The 11031-nt window shown below is 35.4% G+C and overlaps 2 protein-coding genes across 3 annotated transcripts; one reads left to right on the forward strand and one right to left on the reverse strand.

Annotated features, from left to right (window-relative positions):
• Positions 1-1213: 1213 nt before the first annotated feature.
• On the reverse strand, positions 1214-9577 carry elocb (elongin C paralog b). Of its 2 annotated transcripts, none has more exons than XM_053651936.1 (4): positions 9356-9577; positions 3629-3665; positions 2892-3035; positions 1214-1643 (listed from the first exon to the last, which is right to left on the reverse strand). In XM_053651936.1, the coding sequence occupies exons 2-4, from the start codon at positions 3630-3632 to the stop codon at positions 1453-1455; spliced, it is 339 nt and encodes a 112-aa protein (XP_053507911.1). In that variant the 5' UTR covers positions 3633-3665; positions 9356-9577; the 3' UTR covers positions 1214-1452. The 2 variants fall into 2 exon arrangements, with proteins under 2 accessions (XP_053507911.1, XP_053507910.1); XM_053651935.1 differs by lacking the exon at positions 9356-9577 and adding an exon at positions 4775-4874.
• On the forward strand, positions 4994-8334 carry tmem70 (transmembrane protein 70). Its single transcript, XM_053651934.1, has 3 exons — positions 4994-5328; positions 6318-6417; positions 7288-8334. The coding sequence occupies exons 1-3, from the start codon at positions 5125-5127 to the stop codon at positions 7728-7730; spliced, it is 747 nt and encodes a 248-aa protein (XP_053507909.1). The 5' UTR covers positions 4994-5124; the 3' UTR covers positions 7731-8334.
• Positions 9578-11031: the final 1454 nt, after the last annotated feature.

Below are 11031 nucleotides of genomic sequence, written 5' to 3' on the forward strand. Positions count from 1 at the left end.
TGAGATTCTGCTCCATGGTGACATGACAGCACCACACAATTCCTGCAGATCTTTCAGGTGCACTTTCATGCTGCGAATCTCCCGTTCTACCACATCCCAAAGGTGCTGTACAGGATTCAGATCCGGTGACTGGGAAGGCCACTGAAGAACACGGAACCCACAGTCACATCCATGAAACCGGTTTGAGACGACTTTAGCTTTGTGACACGATGCATTATCGTGCTGGAAGCAGCTGTTAGAAGATGGTAAATTGTGGCCATGAAGGGATGCACACGGTCAGAAACAACACTCAAATAGGCTGTGGCATGCCAAAGTGTGCCAAGAAAACATTCCCCACACCATTACACTACCTCCACCAGCTTGGATTGCTGACACAATCCAGGTTGGGTCCATGGGTTAAAGCTGTTGGCGCCAAATTCTGATCTTACCATCTGTGTGCCTCAGCAGAAATCGAGATTCATCAGACCAGGTGACGTTTTTCCAGTCTTCACCTATCCAGTTTTGGTGAGACTCAGCTTTCTGTTCTGTCAGACGTGGAACCCGATGTGGTCTGTTGCTTTTTGTAGCCCATCTACCTCAAGGATCAATGTGATGTGCATTCTGAGATGCTTTTCTGTTCACCACAATTGTACAGAGCGGATATCCGAGTTACTGTAGCCTTTCTGTCAGCTCCAAACAGTCTGGCCATTCTCCTCTGAACTCTCTCATCAACAAGGCTTTCCCGTCCGCAGAACCGCCCCTCACTGGATGTTTACTCTTTATTGCACCGTTCTGAGTAAACTCTAGAGACTGTTGTGTGTGAAAATCCCAGGAGATCAGCAGTCATAGAAAATACTCAACCAGCCCATCTGACACAAACAAGCCACGACCACAATCACTGAGATCAAACTTCCCCACAACATTCTGATGGTTGATGTGAACATTACCTGAAGCTCCTGACCTGAACCTGCATGATTTTATGCACTGCATTACTGCAGGTGTTCCTAATAAAGTGCTCTGCGAGTGTATTTCAGATATTCAGAACTCTCGTGCACTGATAAGATTTTAATGCACAGAGTGTGTGCAAACTAAGACTCTTACTGTATGAGGAAGCTTGTTGCATTCAACAATAAAGATCTTGAATCAGATTTCTGAAATCGGGCGAATTCTCTTATTAATGCTTATTAATAATTCATGAATATTGTCAGCTCTTAGGGAAAAACAATTTAATGAATTCTTCTTTAAAGTTAATTATTAAATTATTTTTATTAATGTGATAAGTTTCACAGGTTAGTAGTGGAGGGGGAACAGACACTGCATGCTATCTGCTTAACGACCTCCACTTCAGGAAATTCTGTGGCATGGACAAAACTAATACTGTGGGAACTAAATTTAAAAAGCATACAACACGTCCTTCTGCCAAACATTTTGCCTATTGTTTAAACGTTTCCAGCACATGCACGGCGAACGCGTTTAACAATCTAAGAAGTTTGCGGCCATGAGCAGTTCCAGGGCGATTTCCGGGGCGATGGGGAACTCTGGGATTTCTGTGGAGCTGTTGGTGTATCGGACTTTGTAGGTGAAATACATGCAGACTTTGGAGAGGACGTGAGACGGGATCTCTCGGAAATTCACTTCGTTCGTTTCGTTTTCAGCAAACTGGCCTGTTGGACGAAGAAAAGAAATTAGAGCTGCAAAATATTTACTGCGCTTCAAATAACACAAAGAAATAAATTATTACTTAAGCTCATATTAAATGTAAATTAAAATATATAAACTTTATATATTTTTTCTGCAGCAAAATGGCCTGTAAGGTTAAAAATAATATTTATATTATACATAAATAACAACATAAAACATACACATTATAAAATAAAATTTTGCTTCCATATACAGATGTTTCTATATGGCAACAAATATTAATATCTAATGAATATAATCCAAATAATTTATTGTTAGAATATATTTTCCAAAATATGATTACAATTTAAAAAAAAGTGTAAATGTAATTTCATAAAAAATTATAATATCAAATTAATGTATTATACATTATTAAATATAATATTTTAGAACAATTTATAAAAGAAATTAACTTTTTTTGCAGTCATGTGTAGATATCTACAGCTGCAAATATATAAATATAATCCAAATAATTAAATGTACAATTGTAATTTTATAAAAGTGAATTATCTATAATAAATAGTTATCTATTATAGTAAATAATATATATAATATTTTATAATACAAATAATTCAAATTTTTTTTTGCAGCCATATGCGTATATATCTACAAAAGAACAAATATAGAAATAATTCAAATAATTTATTTTATAAATATACTTAAGAATATTTTTATAATCTATTAAAATAATATTTTAGAGGGGAAAAAGTGTCAGAAATGTAAGAGGTAAAATAAAAGTAATGTAAACTAAACACAGGAACCAAAATCAGTTTTTTAAAATGATTTTTTATAGTTACTGCAAATAAGCAGCGCGTGAAATATGTAACGAGGTCGTCAAATATATTCCGAAAGTTGTAGAGGATACTCCATTTAAGGGAGTGTCACGAATCAATGAATCAACGAATCAATGAACTGTGATTCACGATACACAAGTTTTCGAACATCTTTTCCAGCAATAAAGTAATGCTTAATATTATTAACAAAAACCCATTTTATCTTATAAAAATAGTATTTTATTTATAAGAATAAAATAAAAATATCTAACAATACATCTTTAATAATTAATTAATAAAGACATGATATCTCAGAAAAGTGTACAATAACGACGAGTCATCACAGTATCTGTATAATATCAGTATTGGGGGGGGGGGGGGGGGGGTGTGCCAAAAGTAAATGCGCACACGAGTTAGCTTTAGATCCATCAACATACACATGCGTGCGGGCGTACTCACCAGGGCCACTCAGCATGGCTTTGATGGTTCCTGATGTTAGCGCGTGTTCTCTCTTCACGATGAACTCGTGACCGTCAGAAGAGATCAGTTTGACGTACATGGCATCTGGCCCTTCACAGCCACCGTACGTCTTCTCTTCACAGTCTGGAAAAAAAAAAAACCCAAAAAACTAATTTAAAACAAAACAATGAAACAGAGTTACTACCAGAGTTTCCTACAACAGCATGTCACCATGTGTAAACAACTCTGCCCTGAAGATGTTACAGCTTTACCTCGGACTCCTACACAGCGCCGACACTAGAGACTCCTTCCATAAACGTTACATAAACAAACATCTCTTTAAAAAACAAGTCGAAGAGCATGGACGGGAACTTCTAAACCGCCGACACGTCTAATCCTTCTCGTCATTACTATTTATCATTACGTCTAATCCTTCTCATCAGTCTTTAAACACGAAGGAAGCGATGGCAGAAAAACTATTTCGGATATCCGACCTTGTCATGACCTTTGACCCTTTTCAGATCCACTGTTACCGCGATGATTCCATCCTACACATCGTTCAAGACCTCGCATTAACGAGAATAAAGAGAAAACCTGCGAATGAACCAGCACTATAGAAACGATAACTGTTTTTTTAAATTCAGCCCTATACACCTTTCAGACTGCGTTTATTTTTTGATTTTTAATAAGTTTCCTTGGCAACTGTGTGAGTGACAACATCGACCGACAGCTCTTACCCATCTTCTGTTCAGTTCAGCGCTTCTTCTCCTTGTTCTGTAAAACACAAACATTAATGAGCCAAATACAAAAAATATCACAAGCGTTCCTAAAAACATCATTTATGTAGAAGCTAAATCTTACCAATATACTTATTTAAATGTATTTTATTTTCTTTATTTCCAGTAAAACAGTTGTTATTATTATTATTTTCCCAAATTAAAAACAATCTAAACCGTTTAAAGCAACGACTCTCTAATGTTTTGGATAAAATTTCAGCAAAATAAATTACATTAAAAAAAATTTAGTAAACATACTCTCACTTCTTTACTACTTATTCCTCTCTTTTTCTTCCTCTCTGCTTCCCTTTTTGTCTCGGATTTATTTTCTCTAACACTTTTTTTCCTTCTTTCTTGCTCTTCCAACATTTCTCTCTTCATAATAAAATTAAACTAGCTGTTTGGAAGTCTGGAACTGGAGAACTTTCCTCTTCTTCTTCTAAAACTTTTCATGAATTAATTACCCAATTCTTCCATTCTTTCCGCTTGTCTTCTTTATTTCCTTTTACTCTCATCTATTTCCTCCCCATATCTTTCTCTTATTTTTGTCCTTTTTTTATCATTACTCTTTTCTTCCGTTTTATTTCCCCCTTTTCCACCGTGTATTTTCCTTCTTGTCTTCTTTATTTTCTCATCTTCCTTCCTTTCTTTTCGACTCAAACGTTTTTAACCACTTTTAAAAAAAGCCTAACTATTTCTAGTGTCTTTTCTTCTCCTCCTTTCACTTTCATCCTTGTATTAATTGTCTTCTCTCTTTTCTTTCTTTCTCTTTTTTCCTCACCAACCGTTTTTATCAGACAGCTTTCTCCCCTTTATTCTACATTTCCTTCAATGTATTTTCTTGTTTATATTTCTCCTCTCTCCCCCCTTTTCTTTCATCCCTCTGTCATCCCCAGCTCTCCGCACGCGCTGTGTATTGCTGTCAGCAAATGTAAAACGGAAACCAACCAAACACAACTAAGCTTACGTTAGCTTTTAGCTAACACGACACATAGCCGACTCACGTTACCAAGACGAGTCTGTGGAAATGAACGCTGGTCTATATTCTTATAAAATAACATATTACACAACATTTACATGAACAGAAACTGTGAAACACGGATTTACCTCACGATACACTAACTCGCTCTTCTTCTCCTGGAAACCACTAAACTAATGACTGCCTCCCACAACCGGAAGCGTTCCCCTCTTTCTTCTTCTACTTTAGTAGAATTCACTTCCGGCGAGTACTCGACCTTTCATATCTTTATTTGTAAACTCCAATTGAAATACAAATAATATCAATTATGTGATCATGTATTCGTATTGTATTATTTTTCTCATTTTTTTTGGTTAATTATATCGAGACACTAATAACAGTCGGCTTCCAGGGGGTCGCGCTGTTGAAGTACTTCCGGGTTGTACATGGCGGCTCTGCAGTAATCCGAATAGGTAGAATAACGTTAACGTTTCTGAAAATGTTCCATTTAAATGTCTTACCGAGGTTTAGATTTATCTCAAGAAATCAGCAGATATTAAAACACATCCACCGAGGCAGCGTTTATTTCCTGAGCAGCTCTCAGACAACATCTTCTGCTCTGAACAATAACCATCATTTACTGCAGTCAGTCCAGAGGACATCCTTAACATCCTTAACATCCTTAAGATCCCAGAGAAATCAGGTGAACATGGGAATCTACTACACATGTTTATAAAACAAAATACAACATGTTACCTTCCCTGCAGGGGGAATGGTCACCTTTAGGAAGTCTAATTAATACTTTAATTAATTATAATGTTAATGTCTTAATTGAAATTACTGAGATATTTCAGAAGGCAGAACATACAGCTGTAAGACATCAGGAGTCACATCTGCTTATTTTGTTGAGCCTTTCATTTTAAGTTGGTGTTAGTGGTACAATATCAATAGTATCACATCGTAAGATTTAAACACATTTTTATAATACATGAATATATTTATATCACAGTATTTACACTTGCTAACAATCTTCCAGCAATACAGCAGTGTATTTAAAGTGTTTTAGTTCATGCAAAAAGAACACTGAAAAAACACGGGTTTAAAAATATGTAAATATTTTAAATAAATATAAATAAAATTTTTTTAAAAATGTAGAAAACTTGAACATCAAATCAGCTCCATTCAGTATTTGTAATTATATATTAAAAAAAAAAAATATATATATATATATATATATATATATACTTTATCAATATACTTTATCACGGAGTTTAATACAGTTTGGTGATTTTTCTACTCATTCAAGTCAAAAATATCATTTTGTGATAATTAAAGATGACGTACAATATGTATCACAATATTTAGGTTTTGAAAAGAGTGCAAACAAAACAGATCATATTTAAGAAGGAAAGGGAGTGTAAAAACAGGTTAGTTACTTCTTACACGAGTAATAATAGAGATTTAAAAGTACACCACCTGTTGATACTCAGAATAGTCAGAAACGTCTATCATGATGCCAATATATTATGGAGAAATCGATATTCTAATCCTCATATCGTGTGTGTTTGTTGTATGGAATCTTCTTTAAGTCTGGATTTGCTGTGGGTAAAATCTTTTACTCAGAATCCATGTGTTCTATTTATTTAATTTTATATGATCTTCTAAGTTCTAACTTTGTTCTTTATTCTTCAGATTCGACCCTGCGCGTACGGACGATGTTATTCCTCACTGCCGGGCAGTACTGACGACGGAATTCTGATCTACACCGGCAATCTGGGCAAGGCCGTGCTCGGTAATTCACTTGCACTACATTCCCATTTGGCTAATCGCACAAATGTTTTGCTTTAATTAAGTAAGAAAAAAGTGCCAATAAAAGACATGATTAGATCTACATTTATGATGTCTGATTTGCCAGAAGCTTTTATCCAAAGTGGTTTACATGTAAGTGACCCCAGTTCAGTGACAGAGCTGTTAAGGAAGTGAATATCAGCATCAGTTGCTACACATTGCGAAAGCGACACACCTTGTTATAAAAAATTCTCATAAAACAGCTTCAAGATGAATCATGACGTCGTGAAAATTATTTCGAAGCCAAATAATACAGGTAGGAATCCTCTGAGACACATAGTATCTCAGAGTATTCCTACCTGTATTATTGTAATTATTATTATTATTATTATTATTATTATTATGTGTATTTCTGCCTGTATTATTACTGGTATCCTGGAGTATTCCTAATGGATTTATCATTAGTATCCAAAAGTATTCTTCCCTGTTTTATTATTGGTATCTCAGAGTATTCCTGTCATATTTATCATTAGAATCTAAGCTAATTTCTAAACTAGTCTCTAAACTAGTCTTAGCAGTTTTTTTTTATTAGTATCCTAGAGTAATTTATTATAGTACCTATAGTATAGTATAATATAAAACATTAGTTCTGTAATATCCTATTTGTCACGTACAAAAATAAAATTTTACTCCGACCAAAGAGAAAAATCACAGCATTACAAAAAGTTGCTTATTGTGTAAATCCTGACAGCTGGTTCTAAAATTTCAATTCTGTGACCCTATTGGTTGTTTGCACGCTGTCTGTGATTGGTCGAAATCTGTCTTATTATAAATCATTCCGTATTGAGTAACTAGGTTTGTGTTTGATTTTCAGGCGTGAAGTTTTTCTCCTACTCCAGTAGCATGTTCAGTTTGTGTGTGATGCCCCTCGTCCTCATGAAGACGGGCATCGGCATGAGCAGCTTTGCGATGAAGGCGGCTTTCTGCGGTTTTATCGGCTTCTTCACGTTCCTGACTCCGGTCCTCCTCCACCTCATCACCAAAGGCTACGTGGTGCGCTTGTATCACGACAAAGAGACGGACATGTACACGGCTGTCACGTACAGCGCGCTGCTGGTGGAGAAGAAGACCACGTTTCACCAGAGCGACGTGAAAGTCCCAGACGTGAGCCGAATGTTCACGAGTTTCTACGCCAAGAAGCAGTCGATGCTCATAAACCCGATGCTGTTCGACATGCCACACGACTACAATCACCTCATGGGCTACGATCAGCCTTTCTCCTTCGACCCGGACGACATCAGTAATGATAAAAATTAGCCGTTGTCACTCATTTTAATTTAAAACATAATAAAAGTTTATTAAGAAAGCACTTGACTTGTGATGAAATGAAGAAAATGTAAGATAAATAATGATCTTGCATTTTCTTGGAGTACAAATTGCTTGGTATATCTTGTAAAACTTGGTATATAAATTATTCCTTGATAGAAGGGAGTTTTGTCCTCCATAACTGATAAGATTGCTGAGAAGGACAATGATCCTTCCAAAATATTGATCTTTAGACGGCAATTGTTTTTATAACAACATTGTATTAAATAAAAATAGATTGTATGGCATCTTCTTAATGGAGTAGGATCTTTCCTCAGACCTCAGAGGCTCACTAGTGTTAGCACTGATTATGAACATGTACTCTGAATTCCTCTCAGAACCCCCGTCAGGTTAGCTTATGTTAGCCAAAAAGCTACCAGTGAAAACCATAAACAAGTCCTCTAAAACATCATGTGAGATTAGGTTATGTTAGCTAGCTAGCATAGCTGTGAAAGTTAAACACATTTTTTTTTGTTGCAAAAACTCATCTAAAATCCTGTCAGCTTAGCTTATGTTAGTTAGCTAACAAATGTTAGCGTTGAGAATTATAAACACATGAATGTGACTTAAAATCCTTTCAAAAATCCTGTCAGATTAGATTGTTCGCTACTTAATGTTAGCATAAGTTTTTATAACTGTTATAAACAGGTTTTTAACAAGATTGGAAATCTTCTTATTAGCATACCCATGACAATTAAACACATTTTTAAAAATATAACTAAATAAATAAATAGAATCCTGTCAGAATATTTGAACACTAGCTGGCTAGTGACGATTGTGTCAGTGAAGATTATGAATATGTATCAATCTCAGAAATCCTCTCAGGTTATGTTAGCTAGCTAGCAACCATTAGCAGTAAGGATTGTACACATGTTTGAGGAGGACTTAAAGATCCTCTCGGACATCCTCTCAGGTTAGTATATGTTAGCCAGTCTAGCTAGATAGCATAGCAGTGAACTAAACCCCATTCAAAAACCAACAATTTAGCTTATGTTAGCCAGCTAGCTGGCGTTAAAAATGAACATTATGAAAGATGTGAATAAAATCATGTCAGGTTAGCTCATGTTAGCAAGGTGTCTACAGTTAAAAATAAAGATTAGAACACCTTAATGAATTCATTCATAGGTAGCTCATTTTACCTAGTTATCTAGTGTTAGCAATAAATATGCTAAACATTTATACAAATTTATATAAATAAAATCCTGTCGTTAGTGTGAGGGAAATGACTCATTTTTACTTTGTAATAGTTTTGTTCTTGTTCTGTTTCATTCTCATATGAGGATAACGCCTAAGAAGGCCACGTCATGTCAGTGAGATCTGTACAGAATGTTTATCTGCGTACAGAGACACAAACATGTTGTTCTGTTCAAGGTTCGTCTAAACATCTTCCAAGATCCTAAAACAAAGCCTGTGTGAACTGCCTCAAACCGCTTCTTATCGGTACACAGAATTATGTCATGCTCTGAGTTTCATATCTATAGTAGTGGTTCAGTATGAGTGCTTCAGAGCGCTCTCATTATTCTATCCTGCTTTATTCTACCGGGTATTAACCATCTTTCTGTAATAAACCTTTTTACCTTCAGAGGACGAGTCCGCGAGTGTTGTGTAATTTCCACGACAGTTTGGCGTCTCCTGGCTGGGCTGCGCGAGGCTTTCAGCTTTTCTGGACAACAAGCAAACCGGAGGACGCTCGTGGAGAAGTTTCACCCTGAAGTCCGTGTTGATGCGAAGATGATTTGCCCTTTGTTGTGCAGAGTGAAAGACCGATGCAGCCTCACCACTGACCGGTAGGACTCATCAAAAATTTAGAAATAGAATTAGAATTTTATGAAGTCATAGTGTACTGCTGTCTGTGTGGAAGCGAGTCAATGTTATAAGAAATGCATGTATTACATTGAGAGAAGTATTACATGGAGCGAAGTATCGGGAACTTCGCCTCTGTGACAGCAGAGATATTGGTGTATCTTAGATCACAGCTTCAAAACTAAGATATATACCGATGGGTGTATATATATATATATATATATATATATATATATATATATATATATATATAGAGAGAGAGAGAGAGATAATAACGGTAAAAATATTTGCTAACGGAAAGAGTCCGGTTCGAGCAATGAATAAGTAAAAAGAGTACTTATTAAGAAGCACAAGAGGCGCAGTATTTTTACAGCGGATTATTATCAGTTTATTATTAGTAATTTATTGAACCATCTGGTAAATAAAAGTGTCTATAAATAACCAACTAATAAATTGTCTTAAACTATAAATAACTTATTTATTTATTTATTTATTTATTTATTTATAATAAAAATGTGTTTATTCACATTTCAGACAGCATTCAAACAGAATACAACCTCCTCTAAATAAAGGACGTAGCCATGCAGGTCTGTACAAACACATTTATTTTACTGTGTTTGAAACAATCCAGTCACTATCTTTAAAGTTAATTGTACAATAAATATTAACTACTGTTGCACCGCCACAAATCTACAAACTGAGCTTCAGAAGAAAAAAAACATCAGCATGAGAGTAAATTCAGAAAAGACAGCCTTCAGTTTGTCATGTACACTTTACATTGTGCAGGTTAAATATCCATTACGGGAAGTTTTCATTCACACAGAATGATTCTTGCATTGTAAATACGAGAACTAACACACGATTATGAGTGGAGCGTCTGCATTTCCTCCATCGATGCAATGAATACGTGAGACAGAGAGTCGCAAGTGTCTAATGAGGAAAGAAACCATGACATTAGTGCTTTTCAAGTTATACAAAACCTGAGAACTCAATTGTACTTGCATATTTTACTCTATAAAAATTAGACTTTTTTTTTTTCCTGTACAGATTGATATGAAGAAAGCCAAATACCGTAACACCTTCTCATAAATATTTATGACAAGGCACGCATAATTCTTCATAAATACTCGGAGCAGGAATTATTTGTCCTGCAAAAATGGTCTTTTTTTTCTTTCTTTTTTTTTACAAAATCACTTGTTAGGAGAGAGAATAATCCATGTGATTTGTAATCTGTAAGTTTTTTTCGCAAACTACCAGGTCAAATATTTACAGGTAAAATAAAGACCAACCCTTACGTGTTGGTCATTCAGGTGTTTATCTCTGGTGATTATGGAGAAGCCAAGTTCTGTGCTAATGGCAGTCTTTTACCATTAATATAAAGTGCTGTTTTGTTTGTCCAGCAGGAGGCGCTGCTTTGTCCGTCACTATATAAGTGACACAGATGTTTGAT

Source organism: Ictalurus furcatus, chromosome 20, assembly GCF_023375685.1.
Source record: "Ictalurus furcatus strain D&B chromosome 20, Billie_1.0, whole genome shotgun sequence".
Classification (NCBI taxonomy): Eukaryota; Metazoa; Chordata; class Actinopteri; order Siluriformes; family Ictaluridae; genus Ictalurus; species Ictalurus furcatus.

Excerpts from the sequence above, each read along its gene's own strand:
- tmem70 (XM_053651934.1), top strand. The coding sequence starts at position 5,125 with ATGTTCCATTTAAATGTCTTACCGAGGTTTAGATTTATCTCAAGAAAT. Across the intron at positions 5,329-6,317 it reads TAAGATCCCAGAGAAATCAG|ATTCGACCCTGCGCGTACGG; the intron begins GTGAACATGGGA and ends TTTATTCTTCAG. Across the intron at positions 6,418-7,287 it reads TCTGGGCAAGGCCGTGCTCG|GCGTGAAGTTTTTCTCCTAC; the intron begins GTAATTCACTTG and ends TTTGATTTTCAG.
- elocb (XM_053651936.1), bottom strand. Across the intron at positions 1,644-2,891 it reads AGCCATGCTGAGTGGCCCTG|GCCAGTTTGCTGAAAACGAA; the intron begins GTGAGTACGCCC and ends TTCGTCCAACAG.